The sequence below is a fragment of the Calliopsis andreniformis genome, chromosome 4 (assembly GCF_051401765.1).
Source record: "Calliopsis andreniformis isolate RMS-2024a chromosome 4, iyCalAndr_principal, whole genome shotgun sequence".
In the NCBI taxonomy this organism is placed as follows: domain Eukaryota; kingdom Metazoa; phylum Arthropoda; class Insecta; order Hymenoptera; family Andrenidae; genus Calliopsis; species Calliopsis andreniformis.
In genome coordinates, this window is record NC_135065.1 from 9,575,287 (window position 1) to 9,599,444 (window position 24,158).

Below are 24,158 nucleotides of genomic sequence, written 5' to 3' on the forward strand. Positions count from 1 at the left end.
CTCGTCCCCTACACATGCAAAGGCGAAACACGGTGGGGCATGGCATTTAGTATAGATACGCTATCCGGCTAGATAGCACTAACACATTAGCAGCGCAAGCGAAGGTAAGCGTAGGAGTATTCTGCGGAACAGGTTCGCGGGTTTGATGTGTATACGTATACACACACACGTGTACGTGGTCGTTGAGTGCAGGCATGTATGCAGTTTTTAGCCCTAGAAGGACGTCGGAAGACTCCCAGCTGGTTTTATATTAATTTATGCTCCTTCTGCATGGCGTGGACAGTGACGACTCAATTTTAAGTAGATTGAACTTTTAGTGGACGTATATTTGACATTTATTGGCGAATGGAATTTTTTTGGGCAGTTGACAATAGGATTTTAAGTATTATGAGTATTAGGAATTGAATTGTAGGGACATTGACTAGTTTTATTTAATTCTATGTTATTCAATCTTGTTAATGTTATTTATATTTGCATTTTAGGTACCTAGAATGAATTGTAAAGAATTATTAACTTCTTTGAGTGTATGAGCTGCAGTAGAAGTATAATTGGAACACTTCAGAAGAAACTGTATAATGTAAGTTCAGTAGTTATTAATATTATTACTGTTATTCTGCTATGAATTTCAATTTATATTAAATATTATTTCAATATGTTTCCATCTATTGAACAGTTAAAGAATTTCGTACATACGTATTGTTGATTTGTTATTAACAACGAAAAATTTTGAGGAATTCTTGGAAAATGTGTAAAATGTTTTCCATACGCAAGGACGTGGCGTTATAATTCACATGAAAATACTGTACGCTATACGTCATATCTAACATACTGGGTGGCTAAAAAATAGAAGCATAGACAGAAATATATGTATTTACTTATACAGTTATATTTTTCAATTTTAGAACGCTTTATACACTTAAATATAAAGTGACAATTCATTTAAGACATACAAAAAATTGTATCGTGATTTTACTGAATGGATTTGGAATTTTAATTTTCTCTTATGAGATTTATTGAGTTTTGATAGTTATCGCATGAGGTGATAGCTAAATTGTAAGAAATACTTTAAAGTGCAATTCTTTTTGTCATTTTTATATAGAGCCTAGTCTAATATTTAAAAATATCTGAGTATCTTTGGAAACATTTTCAAGGCTGCAATGTCATTTTTTAAAATTCAATTTTATTTTTATTGTTACATATTCTTTTTTAAAATAGTATTTTTATTGCTCTGTACTTTATTTGCAAGACACGTTTAAGATTATTGCTCCTGGCGTCTAAGTTTTTGTCTTCGACAGCTTGAAGGCCGTTACGTGACTGCATTATTCTACTTCCTTTGTGCTCAACTATAAACCCAAGCGTTTGACAGGACAAGCTATACAATCTTCCTCACAAAAACGACGAAAAGAAACACCTGCTATTCCTCCTATTTCTCACAATTCAATATCATTCATTTCATGTGATATCTTCCAGACCTCTAATCACAAATTTTATTTTCCAGAAAATCTCAAATGTTACCACTCCTCACTCAAACAAATCTAAGTTATTTAAACAAATAATTCATCAGAATTTCAGATCTACATTCCACGACTCCACTCAATTTCGATTCATAAATTTCGACTAAAATTTGCAACAAGTATCTAAAATTCTCCGCGGAGCAGAGTGACAGAAAAGTGGCTCCTAAAATAACCTTGTCACCTGTACAAATTTTTAATCGACTCAGTGCAGTAAAAAATGATCGATTAAAAAAAAAAGAAGAAAATTATCATCGAGCGTCGAAAGCATAAATTCCCCTCGATATTAAGCATGTGGTTTCGTTGCTCGATTATGCAAATTAAGTGGCAGATGGGTCTGCCCCTCCGGTCGGAATTAATTAATTGTACAATATCGCGCGTTTAAATCCGCCACACTGCGTGGAGGACACGGGGACGAGGCAAACGAGTTTCGACCGCGTTCACAATCTCCTGATAACACTGCTCGCGCGATTACGTCGGTGTGTGGGTTTTCATGGGAATTGAAGGAAGGATAACTATGACCTGTAGTCGTCAGTAGGTCCTAATGGATGGAGGAACGTGTCGAGCTTCCTCTTCGTCCAGCGTTGCGTCGATGACAGGTCGATAAGAAATGCTGATCTGTAAATGTACGACTCTCTTAACAACTCGCGATAAAAAGCCTATCATTGCGGGCTTATGTAACATCTCGTGATGTGGTTATACAATAACGCGATTTTTTTAATGGCTCAGTCGCGTGTTTAATCGAACGCTCTTCGACCAAGGCTATGAGATATATTATATTTCGATTTATCATTTTTTGAATTTAGTGGCTGAGTTGCTCAATTGCAAAGCAAATGTTAGTTTGGATTTATTCCTGTTTGGAGTAAAGTGAAATATTGAATTCTTGACCGACAACTTTCAATTTGTTATAATGGTTACGATAGTAGATTTAAATTAAATGAATCTTCAGTTAAAGTAAATTCTTTTGTAAAGAAATGAGAATATTTTGTGACTAAAAAAATATTAGACGCTACTACATGGGAGTTTTCGCAAACATTTAGCTTGATAGCGTACACGCTGTTTGTATTAAATGATAAAAGAAAATCTGGGACTAGATAACTGACTTGTCCATCGTCTCGAGCCCACGTGAGCGTGTGCTTGCGCCAGTGCTCGTCATATGGTCGTTTCTGCTGGCCTTCGAGTGTCCTCGAATAGTCGTATTCGTCGATCCTTTCCTGTGAATGCGAATTTTTCGATTACCATTTGAATTCTCGTTCGGCAATCGGACACTGTTAGTCGCGGTCGAGTGTCATGCAAATACCTTGTAATCGTCTCGTGCATGCGAACCTCTGGATTCCTTCCTATTCTCTGCCGCGTAGACGACATGCAAACTAACCAGCATCATGTTTTGTAACTCTATGGCTTCGACGAGCTCTGTGTTCCAGATCAGAGACTGGTCTTGGACCTGGAACATTTTTAGTATACTCTGAGATTTGTTACAAATAAAATAGACGACGTTGATTCGAACTGGTTTGATAATATTTTAATTTCTAGTGATTTAATTTAAGCAAAGATATCACAGTTTCATGAAGTTTGAGTTTTTTCCTTAATTAAAGACTACAGTGGAGAATTTACATTTTGAATAAATAGAATGAGTCACAGGAAGTTTCCCATTGCAAAAATTAATATAATGAGATGCAAGTTCAGAAAACAAAATCAGGATTTCAGACTTTGAACGTCAACGTCTCGAAAATAAAAATATGTGACTTATGTCACTTTGCAACCACAGAATCAAGCCCTGGCTTTGTGGTCTTTCTTATAGTATACATGTCAAAGTTAATTTATATAAAATTCAAATATATTAAATGATTAATTAAAATAATGTTATTCCTCTACTAATTTTGACAATGTAGCATGTCTGATCCAGCACTCGAAACTCGTTATTACAAGTCATGGAGTCCCACATAAGAGGATTAGGATCAGCAGTTATGACATCAGTAGTGCGTTCAACGTAGAATGATGCAAATGGAAAGTTTCGATCAATTCACCTACACATATATCCGGTAAATCGCAGGTGAAGAGTCGCGTCATCTCACGGCATCCTCGTTGCAATATGTCGCAGGTTCTGAACACCGAGCAGTATCGGTGCATTGTCTGTTGCATCTCCTCCCTCAGCTCCGCGACGGGGATGCAGCCTTTTGCGAAACGAGTCGCGTCGAAGCGACAGATGGTTTGCTCGCTGACAGCCTATTTTTCAGGTATCGAGAAACAAACAATTAAGCACAGAAGTTGGTTAACAATATTCTACTTCATGCCTGTTGCAAATCATTTTAATCATGAATTGATGGAACTGTTTCTATGAGAAATATTTTTAGTATTTGAAGTCTGAACTAGCATTGTGGTAGTCGGTTTACTGGCTACCTGCATGTCCAATGAAGGTGTGTTAAGGGCGAAAAGGAAGGGAGGTGACCCCTGAGTCACTGATTGGTTCGTCTCAGGTACTACTAACCAATCAGTGATCGGTTTAGGGGGGGCTGAGGGGTTGTAAATTTGAGACAGAGCGTGAGTGCTCAGAACGAAATCAGAAGTCAGTCAGGCAAGTAGTTAGAACACTGGTCTGAAGCCAGCATAACGTGGGTGGTTCTTCGAGGAATCAGGTACTACACTATTATTATATTAATTATTACATAGTGTGGAATATTCAAGACTAGTGATAGCCCTAATAGACATTTTTTATACACGTTATTTGACCTCTTTTCGAACCGAGTCGATTTAAAATAAAAATTATTTTAATATTACTTTAAGCTAGTCTCATAGTTAAGGTGTGTAGCTTAAACTAAAATCGTGAGTGTACCAACTTCCATCGAGACAACACTAAATCCTTACAGTAGACAGATCCTCGTGACGTTCACCAGGTCGAGTCATACAATCGATGGTATCAGCGATCGCTTTGCCAAACACAAGTAATTCTAAGAGACTGTTAGCTCCGAGTCGATTGGCGCCGTGAACAGATGCACATGCAGTTTCGCCAGCTGCCCAGAGACCTTCGATCTTCGAGTCCTCTTCGTCTTCTCGAGTCAGGACCTTATTAACAAAACATCCAATTAATGATTATCGTCAGCTGTTTAGTCGAGGTCATTTACTTCTTTCTGTGTCCCACCTGTGCTCGCCAGTTTGTGGGTATGCCACCCATATTATAATGTACTGTTGGGATCACTGGGATTGGTTGCTTCTCTACGTCCACACCCGAGAAAACCCAAGCCAAGTGCGAAATTCCTGGTAGCTTAGTGCGTATAGTTTCCACGGGCAGGTGGTGCAGTTGCAGATAAACGTGGTCTTTCTTGTCACCGACGCCTCTGGATAATTATTCATGAATTAGAGTAGTGTTTTTATCATTCTAGATCCTGGGCATTCGAGTAGAACTTAGGATCGTGAATTTTACTCTTTGCAAGTGTTTTACTCTTTTTATAAGAATTTCTTCTAAAAATATCATAATATAAAAAAGTAATAAATAAGGGTGTAATATTATAGTTAATTATCTTCAAAAAGAGACTTTGTCATTTTGGAATTTTCTTAATTAATTTTGAGGGCTATTAAAGCTGTTGAATTTTTCTTTTAATCTAATTTCATTTGGAATTTTCTTGCAGTCTTTCTATTGAACGATTGTACTATAGTTTTTGAGGAACTGCATCACCTTCCTTCGAAGATTTCCATGGTTATCGCTCTCGATACTACGTCACGGGACGCTAAGTCCTTCGCATTGGGCGCATACCGCTCCATAAAGAATTCTCCTTGAGAATTCAGTAGCTTTCCACCTTCCCCACGGCTGCCTTCCGTTATCAGAATACCGCTTCCGTATATTCCTAACGGAAAGGTTAACTGGTTAAGCGCGTGCGAAAATTTGTTTTACTTTTACTCTGTGGCAATGGTTCTCAAACTGCTTCGATCTCTGCCTCTGTAGCATGTGGATATTTTTTCTTTCGCTCTCTTTCTTTAATATACTTATACATCTGACATTCTCAGTTTTACATACGTCACAAAATAAATTACACAGTCTTTACACCTTATAATTTCATGACTCATCACCAAGGAGCTCATGAAGTGTAAAATACACATTTCTGAATCATGGGTTGTCGATTTGTGTTTGTTTTAGCAGAAGTGAGATTTAGGAAAAAATAGAACAGTCGTTGGAGGATAATTAGGGATAACGATGACTTTATAGCGAGCAAGGACTAAATTGTGAGAACGAATAGTGATCTGTGATTTGAGAATACTTTGTTTAAGTGACACCTTCGAACACCTCAACTATAATTTGTCCACGCCCCTCAGTTTGAGAACCATAGTCCTCTATTAAATACCGGTTGGATGAAACTGGATGAACTCCATGTCCTGGAGCGGTAGTCCTGCCCTAGAAGCCATTGCCATACCATCGCCAGTGCAAGCGTGCGCTGCCGTGCAGGACAGGTAGCATCTTCCTGCTCCTCCTGTTGTTATCACCTGAAAGGAGGTATCAATTTGCTTGTCAATTCGTCACTGAATATTCTTCTTCAACGACAGGCTCATTTATCTTGGATCTAAATTACAACACTATACTATGGAAATTTTAGATTCATTGTATTGCTTTCATTTTTCTTCTACCTGCAATTTCTCTGACCTGTTTATCTTGATCAGTTATTAATTTCTTAATTCACGAAGCATGGTATTTCTTATCAGTCAAAAGAATTGATATTTTAGTTTCTTAAATAGTGTCACTGGTTCCCTCTATGTTTCATGTAGCAACTATCTTAGAGATGAATAATTAATTTAATATTTTAATATCTCGACGTACCGTGTGGTGTGCTCTGAAACGATGCAAAAGTCCAGTTTCTAGTTCCCATGCTAAAACACCTTTGCAACATCTTCCAAGCATAAGAAGGTCGAGGGCCAAGTACTCGACGTAGTAATGAACCTCGTAGCGTAGACTTTGACCATACAGTGTATGCAGCAATGCATGACCGGTTCTATCAGCAACGGCGCAAGTTCTGTGAGCCTGACCACCTTTTCCAAATTTTAGCGACTGCCCACCGAATGCTCGCTGATAAATTTTACCGTCTTCTGTTCGACTGAAGGGACATCCTAAAAATTCAGTTAAACACACTTCCAGGTATTATTTTTATTCGATACATTCTTCTTTAAGCTTTAAATACCAGCAAAATGAAAAATCCCTAGAGAAGCTAGCATCTGCAATATTTAACTTTTAATGTTGATATTTTTGCAAATTTGATTTTTCTAAGGTAGTCTTAGATTTTCCTTTTTTATTTAACTCTTATCTATGGTGAAAATTCACAACTCTTCGATTCATCATTTTGTGTGATTCCCAAAAATTTGGGGATAGAAATGGTATCTTAAAGATTATCTTACCGAAGTTCTCGAGTTCATAAACTGCTTTCGGTGCCTCTCTCGTTAAAAAGTGTATCGCATCTTGATCTCCCAGCCAGTCTGAACCCTTGACAGTATCGTACATATGATATAGCCAGTTGTCTTCCTTCTCGATATCGATGGCAGCATTTATTCCACCCTGGGCGGCCACCGTGTGCGATCTCGTTGGGAATAATTTTGTTATCACTGCTACTCTGTATCCTTTACTTCCTGTTTCATATTTTTCGTACTTTTAGTCAGTGTGACAATGTTTAGAGAGTGTTTAGACAGCGTGTATTACAACAATAATATTATTTTCGAAGCAAGGAATAAAGTGAACTAAATGCAAATTTGATCAATAGTTAATTCATCAGGGCAGAATGAAGCTTACCCAAACCAAATGCTGCTCGTAGTCCTGCACCACCAGCGCCTACGATCACGATATCGTAACAGTGATCGATCATAGGATAGCTCTGTAACCAATATTTCAAGTTTCGAGATTGTTTCCTTAATTAATCGAACATAGAGAAAACGTTAATTAATCAGAGGTATCTATTGAAAATATTTTACGTTATCGTCGTCCACGCCGCATTTCGATTTCTCGCCTGGACTGACGTTTATGTGAATACCTCGGAATACTGAACCTCTCCCGTTCAAATATCGAGGCTGTGACACGGACCGCTGAAAAATTGAAACTGTGAACCACCCACGAGCAGATATTAAGTAATTTTCATTTCTTACGAGAATTTGTGGCAGTCGATTTACAAATCGTAGCATCTCAAGCTATCCTGTGAAACGTTTTGAAAATTTGGGCTAGCTTTCGGGACATGTTACACTCGAGCAACTCTGCTTCCCATTCGCTCGTCATTTGAAAAAAGAAGAGGGGACTCGCGCTACTTTCAAGGGGTACCAAAGTTAGGGAAATATTCTAGTCGTATTTCATATAAGCATCGTTTTATTGCACTTGCAAAAATACAGTTCGAAACATAGACAATTTGTTGTATCTTGTGGTAGTATATAGTTAGTTTGATTTGTTCACCGCGGTTCCCTCTTTGGTATTCTTTGGACACCAGAGAGCTAATGGTAACGACGATATTGGGGCTACTTCAGAGGAATCGTAGTTATATAATATTCCTCTGATCGAAGATAATCGATCGTTAGATTCGTTCTGTTAAAAAATAGTTGAGTTAATTTAGCAACGTGTTTCGACGAGTAGTGAACAATTGTTATTCGAACGATAAGTTGTATCGGATCACCTATGTCTAATAAGTATCGCTAAGCTTATGCTAGGAGCACAGACGGGACTCGTTAATTGCATGCAATTGAGATCGAAAAGTGCAGTTATCGAGGTCGTGACAAATATTTTTTATAATTTAATTTTTGGCACGCTACTAAAGAGTCCTCACTATGCTTTGTTATACGCACACACATACAATGCGTGATTCCAATACATAGATGTGATTGATTTTTTTCTTTCGTTGTGCTCATTTGTATCAAAAGCTTGTTTAAAAAAATCGCACCCGTATTTGATAGAAAAGAAGACTTATCTCGGTGTGTTATTTCTAAAGTAAGAATGTTAACAATGGAGAACATAACGAAGAACACTGTTAAAAACTTATAGTTTTCATTTACATACGTTCCATAAATGCAATTGTACTTTCATTGTATGAAAGATTGAATGAAATTTATTTGAAACGAATTGAATCAAGCCAATGTACGATATACAGGTGATTACAAAAAATTCCTAGTTCCTAGTGAATACTATTCATACTTATTTCGAATGATAGTGAATTGTAACTTTTTGTACATTTAATAGAAATATTGAAACTATTTTTTCGTTTTTAGTGATAGGATAGATTTTTCGCAACTTTCAATATTGAAATAATTATGAATAGTATTTTATTGAACACAGCATTTTTCTTCATATTTTCAAACAAAAGAAACAATATTAAGATCGAAACTTAGTCAACCGAATGTGTAAAATTCCCCCAGTAAAACTCATTCAATTCAAATCAGATATTTAAAATCCCTCCAGTGTGCTCACTACAGTGTAATGAAAGTCCTATAAATTGGCATTACATCATAGAATAAATACAATCGCTCCATCGATCGATAAACTATTTTCCTCTTTCTATCCGCTGCAATTGACATTTGTTCCTTTCTATTTCTCGTGCCCCCTAATACTGAGAATTTAATTCTTCCTCAACCTCGACTGAAGTTAGTGACTAGAGTACACAGCAGACCTATCCTTCCTATCTCTAATCTGCAAGAATATCTCCTTTTCAATGAACTCTTTACAAATATTCAAAATAACTCTTTCAATTCCTTCGTGCTTCTTCGTTTACTCTTTCTAAAAAGTTTGCTCATACTCGATTCAAGTTGTATCTTATCAGCACGTTTCTCGATCATGCTCGAAAGCTCCCTATGTTAGCGATGTCTTAGGAAATTTCTTCGAAGATGTTTCCTCAGGTTCCTCCCACTCAGTCTGAGTAGTAGTTCAATCTTTCTTGAGTCTCAAAGCACGAGTCTCCTGATGCCACACTCGCAGCAGAATTTTGCAGTTTCTGGGAATTTGGAGCCACATTCGTGGCAAAACTTCGACATCTTGCATTTAGTCGTCGCCGCGACGCCATCGCCCTCCCGACGATTGGTTCTAGGTAGGTCCTCGTCCAGACGTCCACCCACGTCGTTAGTGCTGCGTCCATGGTTGGAATATTTGCGATTTAAACTGAGAGGAAGAAATTGAACGGAGTTTAGGCATGCAGGAGATATTACAATGTGTTGAAGAATACGACGCAAAAGTGAATTTAGAATTTTTGTGTATTTTGGGGGGAAGGTTTCTGAATTCCAAGAGAAGAGACTTCAATGACAGAATGTTAACCAGACTCGAATTTTTATGAGAAAAGAGTAGGTGTTCAAGTTCTCGAAACATATCTCCCTAGTGTCTAAATTCTAATGAAAAATTGTCCTTTTGTATATACTTTTCTCTAAAATTCTCAAGCTTCTTATATCCATAGTTTCGAAGCCACAAAACTAGTGACTCAACGTATACTAAATCGCCCATTTCATCTTCTAAATTTTCATTTCATTTTTGGTGTACAGACTAACCCCTTAAATGTTCCCCACCCACTCTAGAGGTATATTACAAACAGTGCATATTCATCGACAATCAGATAAACAAAGAAATAAACTAACCTGCTGTAGGCTGAGTCACCACTAAGCTTGCTGTGATCCTGCCTCTTGTAACTTTCAGGCGAAGAGAGTTCCTCATCACTGATCTGATCGTTACGTTGCCTCCCATGAACAGGGCTAGAGACGGACAGGGAATCGTTCTTCAGAAGGGACTTGAGGGACGGGAAAGGGCCATTGTCATCCTCGAACGAGGTCATCAGCTCATCGAACACCGAGTTCGATCGCTTGATGTCCACGTCCGAGGACACTATAGAACTTAGGCTAAGATTGCTGCTCGATAGATGGACATAATTATTGTTTCTCCCATTGAAACTGGTATTCGAGGACCTCTGAGGTTCATCCTTCGCTTTATTCGGGTCGTAAGGACTGTTCGAGGTTTTTCTATCTGGAGCAGTCTTGGGAGCAGACGACGCTCGAACCGAGAGTGACCGATTAATGGAAGGTCGAGCGACTTTGGGCGAGACTTTGTCGAGGATCTTGCGAGTTCTCTCGGTGCTGGCGATGAAGCTTTTGCCACGATTCGAATCCTCTACGTTGTCTCCGCCCAGAGCCTTTGACTTGTCTATGATGACGCGTCGACCTAACTCTCTGACAGGCGACCTCTTCTCCTCAGACTTTGAATGTTCCTTGAACTCCTTGCTACCTTTTAGGAAAACCTCGCGCGACAAGGAGTTGGTCTCAGTGGAGTCGCTGGAGAAGTCTGAGGTGAGGTCCTCGAATTCCGAGGGTGGGACTAGCGAAGAGGTGTGTTTGTCGGCGTTCGCGTGGGAGTATTTGACGAAGGCCGAGGAATGGGATAGAGGGAATGAGGATTCGCGGTTTTGGTCCCTTGATGGACTGTCTGTCACGGACTGCTCACTCGCGTCAGAGAATAGGTCGTTCATCTGCTGCTCTGCTAGCAGGAAGGGATCGTAATCCTTGCCGCTGAAAAGTGGTAGATTGTTTAATGTCTCCTGGAGTGCTGTTAAAGACGTTTCTTTCTTGATACTGGATAATTAGGAAAGTGGTCTGAGTCAGAAGTCTAAATATGTTACATTTATCTTATTGTTAGAATTTAATTTGAGTCACTTTCATAATTAGTGGATACAATTGGAAGCAATTTTGTCTGATTTAGCGTGATACAAAATTTTGATATGCTGTATGAGATATACAGATATGAGGTGTAGTAATAACTTTAGAGGCGTGTTTAGAAATAATATTTTTTTTCAAACAGTGGAAAAAATAAAATAGCACCTGAATATTAGATTAGATTTTTTGGTTTTCAAAACTTTCTTATTTTTTTTTTAATTTATATTGAGTTTACCTCCAAAGTTATATATGGCGAAAAGTGTCTGAAACTTGAAGGAAATCTTCTCTGGTCACGGTCAGAGTTCAGATAGCCATCTCACTGAGAATTCTTATGTGCTGTTGGTGTGTAGATTGTTTGTAAAACAGATGCGTTGAACGTGCCAAAGGAGGAGAGCGAATGTGATAAAAGAAACTCTGCAATACGCCACTTTCTAATGAACATGTTTCAAGTTTCTGGAGAACGATCGATGGCGGTAATAACGATAAACCCGCGAGGAGATGCGTACACAGAAAATCGGCCAAGCCTGTCAGCCTCGAGCACACACAGAAAGCGTGTTCTTTGACCAGCTTGCAAAGCAAACCTCTGAGTGACGGGTATTCTCGCGTGTGGATGCACATGCGATAAGAAAGTACACCGAAGAATGTGCAAAAATTAAATTTGCGGTTCGAGTAACCGAGGAGATTTCGTGAAAATCTGGTTTCGAGCTATTGCCAATGACACTTTTTCCAGGAGATAAATTCCAGTTCAGTTCGATGAGTGGATGGTTGAAAGGATAATTTTTGGGAAAGCAGAAATCTCAGATTTTCAAAGATTTCAAATCTGCCTTGGCAGTTCGTTCGCTCGCCCTGGAACTTACGTTCTACCGCTAAGTACAAGATTAAAATCCGGTCTTCTGCGCACGTAATTGCTCCATACTGGACGTAATGGCAGTTTAAGAATCCTATAATATCGTAGGCGTGTTAGGGAGTCTAAGTGCAGAGAATAGACACGGTGTGTAGGTTAATTTGATCATGAGACTGATTACTACTTCAAAGCGTGTTACGCTAGGTCTACTTTTACTTGATCTTAATGGACTATGTTAGTATAGAAAGTGTATGGAGGGTAGGTAGTTATCACACAAATAGCTACAAAAAAGATATAAAATTAATCTTAATGTTTTTTACACTTCTTTGGGATAATTATCGCTGTCGAGTAAAGATAAGTTAATGTTCATTTCTAAAAATATTTCTTATTCACTGTAGTTAAAAGAAAAGAGAAAAAAACACCTGTCTTCATTCAATCATTTAGCAGCCCTACCTGCACCTTATCAAGGACGCGCTACTGGGAACAGGTGGAAGGACACAGACTTTGGGATTTTTTTTAAGGAACCTGCTCGCCCCTTGACACGGTGGATCGAGACTAATCAATCGATTCTTTGTAGCCTTCCTCGCCTTCTCCCAGTACGTCTGAGCATCGAGTTTCTCCCCTCCTCTGTACTTTTCTTTAACCACCACTGTGGACCTCTTTTTGATCTCAGGCAGTATCCTGAACCTGATGCTTCTGTTTCTTGTGCCGATTTCTTCGATAGTCTCCACCTCGACCGATTCCACTTGCTTCACGTCAGTGAAATCCATCGCGTCGATCGACGACGCCAGACTGTCTGAACTGTCGTTGAGAACATTCATATTCTCGTGGATCTTATTTTCCATCTCCAAGGTTCTCGATTTTCGAGATCTGAAGGCTGTCGATCGACTCGTCGACTTTCTCAGCTTCACACGAGATTCTGATAAAAGTATCGACCTAAAGTTTCTCACGTCGATTGTATCGTTTTTCGCGGATGGTGATTTAAAATCCTCCACTGTGTCTTGCAGAGTTTGTTCTTCGACTGTGTTATCACTTTCCTCGTCGAAATCCTTGCTTGAGCAATTTCTGTATATCTCCTGCACTTCTTCGTCTTCTCCTTCATCTGATGGTTTGATAAACAATTTTCTTGTATTATCTACATGATTGTCTTCTTGCCTGACATGGCGTTCTTCAGGCTCAGTTTCTTTTAGACTTGTATTAGAGTTTATTTTTGGAGACTTATTTTGTTTAAAGTTTGGCTCAGCTTTTTCAACACTTTCAATAGCAGTAGCTTCTGTTTCGAAAGATTGTTCAGGGACCTCGTGACGTCTCTTTGAGTTCCTATTTTTCAAGGAATCGTCGCAGATTGTTTCTTCAAGATTAGAATTTCTTTCGATGCTCTCATTAATTGTTTTCTCATGCTTGAAACTTGGGGAGACCATTAACGAGCAGTTGCATATGTTTATTTGACTAGCAATATCCTTCTTCTGTTCTTTAGGAGAAACTGGATGTGAGACTCTAGGAGTTACATCAATTGAGTTATCAGATTCATTAAGTTTATTACTAGAATTATGCTCAAGTTCTAAATTTTCATTTTCGAAATTAGTTTCCTGTAATTCATTTATTTCCTCGCGATCTGAGGCGTGTGAATAATCCGAATCTTTGGCTTCCACGCGGTACATCATTTGTGATCCTCTCTCTTCGTCTATCGACATTTCCCATTCACAGTTTGCAAGAGAAAATCGCGATTTTTCTGTCGAATCTTCTATTTGACATTTTTGATGTTCTATTTTATTGAATGGTGTACTAGATCTACTGGGACGTAACATATCCTTCACTAAAAAAGCATCATTTTGTGCTTCGAAGTTACAGAACACTTCATTCTTATCAGAAACTGGAAGTTCGTCTTGAAAAGGCTCCATTGGACTCTTTTCATCAGAATTAAAGTCAAAATTATTTTCACTGCCTTTAATATCCACAATTTTATTTGTTTCTCTATTATCATTGGATAATACCGATTGATCAATCTCCTGCTCACATGTTTCAGCAATCACACTGTCGTCCAAAGAGTATGGACATTTTTCAGAATAAATCAGAGACTGGAACTTCTGCTCAGAAGAATATTCTAACTCTTTAAACTCCGAATCCTCACAATTTAGCAAATGCTTACTCTCTATCGCAGATAGTCTATCCTCCAACTCAGTAATCGCGGAATCTTCGTCATGATCCCCATGCAAACTTGCATTCCTAGGCTTGTCATCTTCCATACTTCCAGAATCACTTCGCAAAGAATTTTCTGCAGACCTCAACCCTTTTATTTCCAATCTCTTATTTTTCACAGACTCAAACCCCTCATATCCCTTTCCCAAAGTACCTAAATCCAGATTCTTCTCTTTACAATCACCCACCACATCGTTTTCACTCACGCAATGCTTCATCTTCCCTCTCATCTTCCTAGACTCGTCCCCCATCCCAAACTCAATGGAAGAAGTGAAACAGGACAGCGAGAGCTGCGGTCGATTCACTTTATCAGGATCATCCAGGCGAAATTCTATTCTCGGGCTGTGTCTAACAGGCTTCCACTTCCTCTGACTCGCAATCAGTTCCTCTTCCAAGGCATCACGCGTGGAATTCTTGAAAGAATAGGTTCGATTCAACTTGGAGGCAGCAGACCAACTGGCACTGCCTCTGGAGCTGACTCCACTCGCGTCGTCCTTGAAGACATCACTCGCCAGCTCCAATGTGTCATTCTCTAATAGTTCCTTCGATGGGGACTCTATGCATCCACCGTCTCGATGATAAGTACTCTCAATCAGGTCCTCAGCTTTCAAGCTACCTCTAGTCTGATGCTCCTTTTCCTGGCTGATCTTCCTCCACGTGGTCAGTTCAGTTCCTCTGTATATATTGCAAGGCTTCACAGTAAGTCCCATCGCCTCAGCGTTGATCGAGACGTCGTTCACTTTCGGGTTCCCCTGGCTCCTGGCAGAGACGATGTTAGCCTTCTGCGACCTAGCAGAATTCGACGCCTGGTGCCTGTCCTCTTGTCTGACTCTACTGGTGAGCTGATCCAGCCTGCCTCTCTCAACTGCCCTCCGAGGCGGACGATTCCGCGGCGATGGGTTGCTAATGCACTCTTCGAGACTTTCTCGCTTATGCTTTAGGGGCGGTACAGGGAGGTGGGAGGTTCTTTCGGGAGGCGCAGGTCGGGGCTCAGCTTCTGGTGGCCTGAGGATGAGGAAATAGGATCAAGGATGCGCGCCTGACATTAGGAGAAGGTTTTCAGAGCTGTTTTTATTTAGAACGACGACGAAATTGGTGGTTACACTTTGTTAGTGGATTCTACTTTTCTGAGGTTGAGAAAAGAAGTCTTTTTTAGAGTGCTCGGGTATAGGAGGGGGAGGAAATTGAAAGAAGCATTCTAGATATCAGAAGAAAGAAACCAAGAACCTAGAAATTGCGTTTGAGTCTTCGTTTGTCAATTATAAGAGCTTAAAGAAAACAGTGGCTAGCCTCTCATAGCTAGTGGTGGGATTCTTCGATAGTCTACCTTGGCAGTGACTCTGACAGTCATTGCTCTCTACTATCCAGCCCCTGCCACAAGCTTCCCACCAACAGTGGTGCCATTCAGTTTGTCGAGTTCTAGGCGCACTTTATTTACGTAAAACAATTTTTAGACACTTGTAATTAACAAACGAAGGATTTACCGCAATTTTGTTATTCTTGGTTCCTCGTTTTATTTTGATATCTAGAGATACTTCTTAAATTTCCTCCCATATGTAATCGAATATCCTGTATGAACATGAGAAGCAACGAATTTTTGTCTTCATTTTGAGCGATTTGGAATGGAGAACAACCTTGTCCCGTTTCCTTCTCCTCATGCGCACCGCGAGCGTACTTTGGAACGCAGGTTTCGAGGACATTTTATGAGATAGGCGCTGTGCTTGTTAATTAGTTGCATGAGAATGATGCTCACCTATTTGTACGATCGACTGCTCGTGATTTCATTGGACCTAGTGGACTGGACTCCTTCGTTTGGCCTGAACGTCTGCTGCAATAATTAGACCTTTCATGAACTTTTTGATTCACTTGAAAAGTGAAGTATATAATATTTAGCAAATATTTGACTGTCTGATAGGTATTCAAAGTCCTGTCAATTTCCAATTTCCATTCATGAAGGTTCATGTCATAGCAGGTTGTCCAAGTGGTCGATGTTAACAAACTTCACATATTACATATGTTCAACTTGTCAATGATAACCCTTATGAATAGCAATTATATTATGTCTACATTCTACTGTTAGTTATCACACAGAAAAAGACTAAATCGTCGAATGAGAAATAACACTTGAAAAGTAAAATGTCCTGTGTTTCAACAAGCAGTCCACAGGGGAATTCGTTTCTGGCACAGAGCCAGCAGACACTCGGTGCAGTTGAGCATAAGGAAGCAATCGTTTCCATAATTACGTCTCTAAATTTAAGCGACTCCCCATTCGTCCTCTATATTATTTATCAATGTCTTCCTGTTATTGCCTAGCAAGACTCATATTCATTTTATTACTTGTTGCAAGTAATCCATAAACGTGTTACCACCTTAACACCTTCTCAACTCTTAGAACAGTCTAAAGCTGCACCATATGCTCAATGCAATTTTATAAAACTTGAGATCAGAGATAAAACAACAGACTAGGTACTTAACATTCAGAAATCAGAGAACTAAGTCACTGAAAAGGTAATAGAAGAGAATAATCCTTTCAGACAAGCTCTGTAGTTAGACATTTTTCATTAGAAACTCGCCAATATTTTTCTCCTTTTTTGGAAACAAGAATTCTCATTTTTTCCACCCCCAACTTACACGACAGGTGTTTTCTGTTTAACTGGACTGTCATTGCTCTTATTGCAGTTCGGCGCCGAGACGCTCTCCTTGGCCCTATGGGTAGTTGGTGAGGTTTTGTTTCCAGTGTTGAGGGTGATCGCAGAACCTGGTGAGTACTTCTCTCGAGTGGTTTGTCGGCGATTTCTCAAGGCAGGAGCTCGGTACTTCATCCGTGCTTCGAGTCGTTCTTTGGCGATGTTCGTCGCGGGGCTAACTGGCACCCTTGTAATCCTTTCCTTGCACCAGGCCACGTGTCTATCGTAGGCCTTGATGCCGAAGTGTCGATTACACGTGGGGCACACACCCTGCTCGTTCGCGCGCGATGGCGCGCTGGATGTGACCGAGTTGGATTGCCTCTGCATCGGGGGTTCTGTCTGAAAATGCATCGTGAAAGAAAATGTTTTAGTTGATATTTTATTTCTAAAGAAAATGCGAGTTTTGGGATTTAGAAACGGAGTATAATTTGATTAATTTCGTAGTCTATAAATTTAAGGAAAGGGTTACAATATCTAGTAACATTAAATCAGAAGAAGAAATTAGCCAATATAGTAAGACTGGTGGATAGTATAACATCGCGATGCATATTGCAAAGAGAATTCATCTCACGCGCGAATGCATTTGCATCATTCGCGATGCATCTGGGTTAATCTGCACTCCAGTTGCAATTCTCACCTTGCAGTGCACTGCGCTTATGATTTCTCTGAATTCGATTTAGCAACTTTGTATCTTTATTAAATGATCTTTAGACAAGAAATTAAGAGGATATAATTTGGTTTCTAGTTGCATCATAAATTACATTATAAGAGTCAATTATTAGATAGAATAAATCATCACAAGGGTATAATTAGCAATAGCTAGGTAATAAAAATATAACAAGCATGTAATTATAGTATTACTTATATTACAAACCATATATTAAAGTACATGCAATTTAATTAAGGATTATAAATTACTAATTAATCTTCACAAATTAAATAGCAAAAATTAAGTTACTTAATCACAGACAATAGTCACAGAACTTACAACTTCACTGCGAGCAGCGCGGATCGCCAGCAGAAACTCATCGTGGTTCTGCTTCCAAGTGGACTTGGGCTTGGCCTTGTCCTCCTGCGTGTAGTGTTGCCTCCTCCTCGGCAGAAACTCCGCCAGCTCCGTGCCCTGGATCCTCTGCTTGGCCGAGTCGAAGATCTTCCTCTTCTTGCTTGCAGACTGCTCGCAGATTCTCGTGTGCTTCTCCAGCGACTGCGGCATGAAGGTCCGCGCGCAGATCGCGCACGGCAGGAGGATGGGCGGCACATCTGTGTCCATTTACCAAGCTGTTACTCTCTGATTTCGCTGTCCTCCTATTGGGGGAAGGACACACAAGGGACAGGTCCTCTCTCGAGCAGATCGGGTCAAGATTCCTGCTTTGTGTCGACGCAGCGACTTCAATGCGCCCTCAACAGAGGGGTTTTCTGATTCGATCAGTGGTCTTGAGGTTTGGGGGTCCGATCGGGGCATCCATGACTGAGGGAACATAAATGGGAATGGAGACCTCTGACTTAACTGCCTGATTGAGTAGAGGTAGGTACTGTCAACGCGTCGAGAGGCACTTGGCGCGATTACGAATGGTTGAGTTGTCGTAGAAGCTAGATGCTGAAGTTAGTGAGCTACTAGAGTCAGCAGAAGACATGTGTAGGGTCTCAAGATTGAGAATAGGTTGGTAACATAATTAGCAGCACTGTGTGCTAACTAGAAGTTCATCGAGCCTTGAGTTACTGTTTCAGAGCTACACAACACTGATGGCAGCGCTTTCAGAAGGTGGAGGATAATAGAACTTCACTAGGTTCTAGTTATTGGAGTTATTAGAGGAACTAGGGCTATGGTAATCAGGGCATAAGTGTCCCATACAGTTTACTAGCTCAGTTACTGATTATGAGTTCTAACGATCAGTTAAATCTTCCCCAGCTTCAATCTCAGGAATTCACAGCACCTATGACTGTACCTTCAAAAGCCAGAAAGTTGCAGAAACTAGCCATTGTACCTAGCACACTATTAAAACTACATATCGTATCTAGGATTCCAGTTGTCCAAAGTTCATTCCCAGGTCAAGAGGTTCACTGATGACTCTCCTTTCACAGGACTAAAGATCGCAGAAGCTGGGCACTGAGCTTAGTACTTTACTACAGCTACCAAAGCTATCACATCTAGGTTACCCAAACCTGAGTCCATCTCCACAGCAAAATTACGTGATTAAGTAATCACTGTATGCTAACACTCCCATCAACCAAGCTTTCCCAAGCCTCTGTCTCAGAGTCCCACACTACTGATGACTCCACACTCAGAAGACCAAAATTCACAACGGCTGTCCACAGAGCCCAGTGCACCACTCCAGCCACCATACCTCTATCCCCAAGTCTCCCAAATCAAACTTCACCTCTCCAACACGATCACCTAACTCAACCACAAATTCCTATCACTTCACCCAGCTTCCCCAAGCTCCCATCTCAGATCTTCACAGCACCGACAACACCTCTCAGAGAGGATCGAAGGTCGCGCAATCGAGTAACGGAACCAATCCAGGCTCCTAGAGATCAATGATCACCGAGATGGCGGCGTGCAACAGTATCGATCGAGTTATACGCGTAATGAGGCACTGCACGATAATTAATCCGCGATCGAGCGCGCTGGCGGCGGACACCTGCGAGCCTCTCCTATTAAACGCCGTCCACGACGACGAGGAGGTCGAAGACGAGGTGTCGCCCCCGCGGCCCGCCTACGGAGGAGCAAGCTTCCTTTTTAGGCGTTATGAATGATCGTTCTCGAGCATTGTATCGATTGCAGCGGAGAACTGTGGACCGACGATTCCTTCCGTCCTCGACGATAGTATGGCCAAGTTACGTGGAACGCCTTTTTCCATGTATCACCTTCACGGCCAGATTCGTAATCCTTGAGGCCGTGGACGCGTTATTTGCGATCGATCGATCGGCAGACGTGGTTTCGGTTTACCGATCGTGAGCTCCATGGGCTCTTGCGTGCTGATGAGCTGGCTGGGAATACTTGATTTGATGTTCATGGTATGTTTGGATTATTTTAATTGGACTGTGGGATTTTGAAGGCCTGAGTATCTGTTATCTAGGTGGGGTTGAGGAGATTGGAGTAGTTTGGTTGGTCAATGTTTTGTGGGTACTTGAATGAGAGAAGTAATAGGGAGTTGACTCTAGTGGGATTTGGAGTACTTGAATAATTTAGTGTGTAGATATCTGGATGTTTGATGGATATTGGAATATAGTAGGAGTAATGTTCAAGTAGTTCGTGTTGAGTTAGTATTTGTGCAAGATTAAGAATAGTGAAATTTTATTTGGTGTAAGAAATTATTCTAATGGGTTATTGAGTGTTTGTCACATTAGAATGTCTAATCATTAGGCTATAGTAAAATTTGATAAATTGATCCAGTCCAACATCTAGCTTCTTGATTATTTCCTGGATCATTTTGAAATAACTCGAAATTATCAATTCGACGCAAAACAAGTTTTTACTTTTCTCGAGTTATTACGATTCCCACTAATCTGAGGTCGAGGAAGCCTGGAGCGACTGCGAACGCAATCGGTAATGAGGTACAAAGTATGAATTGATCACTGTGCAACGAAGGCTGCAAGACAGAATAACAACTTCGCGAGTTTCTCTCGCGAGTAGGCGATGCGAGTGGAGCAATTCTTTAAATATTCTTTTCCAACAAACCAAGAGGAAAAATATTCAGAAAAGTAATATACTCTCTCTCAATAAATATCTAATGAATCCATAATTAATTTATTACCCAACAAATGTCTATAGTAATACTAATACTATTTTATTAAATTTTAAGAAGAGACATATTTAATGAATATCTTAAGCAATAATTCACAAGTAATTTTTGAATGCCACCAAAAGGAACCCTCTGAATCTACTCATCAATCTCCAACTTCCACTCAAAGCTTCATCATTGCTAATTACTGCTAATGAATCTCACCTGGTTCAACACATGGTTCGACTTCAACTACTGTTCCTGAATCACCTGCTGCAGATTGCACTTCTCGTGTGCAATGATCGTAGGACCCTCGGTCCCTCCCTAAGACAGCTCTCCTTGAAACGCAGCACAACATTGAACAGCATGGACTGCACAACTGAACAACGACTGAGCTGTTCCATAACTACGAGGCTGTTCTTGTACGCAACTTGAACGGTCTCTTTCTCATCTCGCGAGAGGGATTTATTTTAGCATCAGGAGCCACGCTAGACTCCTTTCTGCGCGTAGCGAGAGAGACGAGGCTCTTGCGTGACGCTTAGCCCTTTGACTTATTTACGATATTATATTAGCTCGCCACAGGACTACAGTATTAAAAATTTTAATCTCTGTATTTCTTTGAAAAACGTTGTTTGTAATTTTATTGAAGGATTTAATCGTAGGTGGAAAAATAATGAAATTATTTCTTTAAGAAACCACTGTCTTTCAAGAACAATTAATAATGTGGTTGAAAGGAATAGTAACATTGATGGAAAGACTTTTCTGTACTTCGATATTTGTTCAATCGAAAGCATGCTAAAAGTAGGCTCCTCAATTTATTGTTGATGGAGCTTTGACAAGCAGGAAAGCCTCAAGTCAGCGTTTAGTTGTGACAAAGTATCGATTGAGTTGAAGCTTGCGTCCTTATTTCGTTCTACAAGTTTCGCTTCCGGTGCATGTTGTGACCGCCGATGAGCTCACGCAATCGCGATCATAATGATTCAATGCACTAATATATGAATGTGCTCTATTTAATCAATATTTAGAAAGGATTGTGCAGTATAATTATTCAGCAATTGATAAATATCCATATAATAATACTCTTATAAAAATAGTCAACCAATTTAAATAAAAAATAATAAACAAAAATGAAACTGTAAATTATTAATAATGCATCGCATCTCAAAAAGGCGGCAAAATTGATCTCTGATTCAAAAGTTAAGACAACTATCAAGGTAGTTAGAAACTAGAAATTGTTATGAGTGAAATCAGCTCCATGGTAATATCTTTTTTTCCTTTAATAGAATACACTGATATCGATCAATCACCTGCTCTAACAAACACCATGGAAATATTCGTTTCTCTCTTGAACACATCAGTATTGCATTCGATTGCACTTGCAGCGAAAGCTCGATAATCGAGTGGCCGATCGGGAATTCGATTTCGTGCACGATAAAATGTTTAACCTTACCTTCTGTCAGCTGTTCGGTTTCTTTTTCGAGAAACATTGATCGACGCACTCGGGAATCGATCGAATTAGCTCGCACCCATCACTATCGCCTTTATCTTCCACTCAACCGACCGAATGCAACATTCATTACCGCGTGGTCCCCGTATATATTATTAGAAAACTGTCCTGGCCGCGAAACTGGAGCCAGACCGGAAGTGAAGCTCGAGAAAAACTCACGCGGCAATCGCTAAGTTCTCTCGACGCGTTATTTGTGGCAGACGAGCCACCGTGACTCCATATACGCTGGCACAGGCGATTTCACGTATGCAAACTTACCCTGAACCTCCGCCATGTCAGTTGTTAGGGGAAACAATGATCGTCATGGTAACAGCTGGCAGGTTCCTCGACTTGCTCCGACTGTGGGAGAGTTCGAAGGAGTTGCAGAGTTTGATAAAATGATGACACCCACACGATGTGTATTATTTTTCCTCTGGTGTCAAGAGAATATCGACTCTCTTATGTCTGCAAATTTCTTTAAATTTCGTTCATTAACAATTAATAAATATTAATAATTTGCACAGATCGTTGCATGTGATTGTTATTAACAATATGTGTACCAGAAGTTGTTGCTGACATGATTACTTTATGGAAAATATCAATTTTTCGCAAAATCTTGTTCGCCAGAACTCGAGGACCTTTTTGGATCGGTTCCCCCTCTTCTTCGAGAGAGAGTATAAATACCCCTGCAGGAGCACGAGTGTCTCACTCGTCGCGGGTCCTCCAGCGAGTGCGGACCCTCCTCGAGGTCCATTGGAGGGACTCCTGGGCCCTTGGATGGCTGGACCCTCTTGGTCAGTGGGCAGCTTGACTACTGGTCATTCTCCCTCTCCCCTTTGGTCAGTGGGCAGCTTGACCATTGGTCATCATGGTCCTCATTGGTCAGTGGGCAGCTTGACCACTGGTCATCGTGGTCTTTATTGGTCAGTGGGCAGCTTGACCACTGGCCATCGTGGTGCCCAGTGGTCAGTGAGCAGCTTGACCACTGGTCATCATGGTCTCCATTGGTCAGTGGATACCTTGACCACTGGTCATCTTGGATCACCAATACGGTATGTGCAAATTTTGAATTTTTTTTTTTATTGCCCCTATTTTGTGTGTACCCTCTCCCTCTCTCTTCTGATTTCCCCAATTATTTGGTTTAAATAACCATTGAATAAAGATATCAGAAGAAGATGAATCCAATGAATATTTCTAATTTCTACACTTGTTTTCCATTCATGTTTTTTATTTATTAGTTTAAAGTTTAGAATTAAAAATTTTTGTAATGTGTGCTCGATGGAACTTTGGTTCTGTCTATTTTTTTGTGGGTCTCCAGCACAGCAACCTCCTCGTGGTGAGACCTGGGTCGGTTCTGTCCGTGCTAATGGCTGTGCATTTTGTTTAGATTTTAGATGTAAGAATAAATAGGTAGTTACTTGTGTATTAATTTATTTTTTCTGTATCGTTCCTCTCTTATTCTTGTTTAGGGTCCCTCGATCTCTGATATTTTTTGATGGTTCTCTTTCATTTCTTCCCTATTTTTCTCTTTATTATATATGTAATAATCTTTCATCGAACTTCATCACTCTTCGTTTACAAATTTCTAATTTTCAGAATACTTTAAAAACTTTTACAAGGTTTAGATAACACAAAAGATGATAGTATAAGCGCTTTTGTTTACATTCTATCATTACTTTTATTTTAAATTAACAGATTTTTTATTAGGAGTGTATTTGATGTTTCAAGAGAAGTGTAAATAGTGTAATTTTCCTTTCAAAACAAAATTTGGTTTGAAAAATCTTCATATATTTGAACGATAGTCACGTGGCTGCGCAGGAGCTACTGCGCATGCCGACTACGCGTACTGCGCATGCACGACCATTCCTCGCAGTTCCTTCGCGCCCGTGAAACAGTTTAGATCGCGTCCCGGTTTTCAGTTGCTTTTTCATAGAAAAAAGTGTTAATGTTTGATCGAGTTTACTCAGTTTTGTTTTCTGTAGCTACTATTTCAGTTCTTTTTGTGTTTTTGTGTGAAACCTTGGATTATTGTGCCATGGAGAAAGCTCTGAAGCGAGGATATAGAAA

The 24,158-nt window shown here is 40.0% G+C and overlaps 2 protein-coding genes across 2 annotated transcripts; both read right to left on the reverse strand.

The window, feature by feature from the left end:
* Positions 1-2,027: 2,027 nt before the first annotated feature.
* LOC143178571 (succinate dehydrogenase [ubiquinone] flavoprotein subunit, mitochondrial) lies at positions 2,028-10,750 on the reverse strand. Its single transcript, XM_076377308.1, has 12 exons — positions 10,736-10,750; positions 7,279-7,360; positions 6,891-7,118; positions 6,319-6,605; positions 5,849-5,987; positions 5,185-5,353; positions 4,651-4,846; positions 4,377-4,574; positions 3,543-3,737; positions 2,812-2,955; positions 2,615-2,725; positions 2,028-2,129 (listed from the first exon to the last, which is right to left on the reverse strand). Exons 2-12 carry the CDS (start codon positions 7,349-7,351, stop codon positions 2,043-2,045), a joined length of 1,827 nt encoding a protein of 608 aa, XP_076233423.1. The 5' UTR covers positions 7,352-7,360; positions 10,736-10,750; the 3' UTR covers positions 2,028-2,042.
* Positions 9,333-20,963, reverse strand: LOC143178526 (uncharacterized). The gene is made up of 9 exons (XM_076377250.1): positions 20,831-20,963; positions 17,862-18,140; positions 16,822-17,212; positions 15,944-16,018; positions 12,807-15,195; positions 12,445-12,740; positions 12,005-12,088; positions 10,083-11,003; positions 9,333-9,615 (listed from the first exon to the last, which is right to left on the reverse strand). Exons 1-9 carry the CDS (start codon positions 20,961-20,963, stop codon positions 9,402-9,404), a joined length of 4,782 nt encoding a protein of 1,593 aa, XP_076233365.1. The 3' UTR covers positions 9,333-9,401.
* Positions 20,964-24,158: the final 3,195 nt, after the last annotated feature.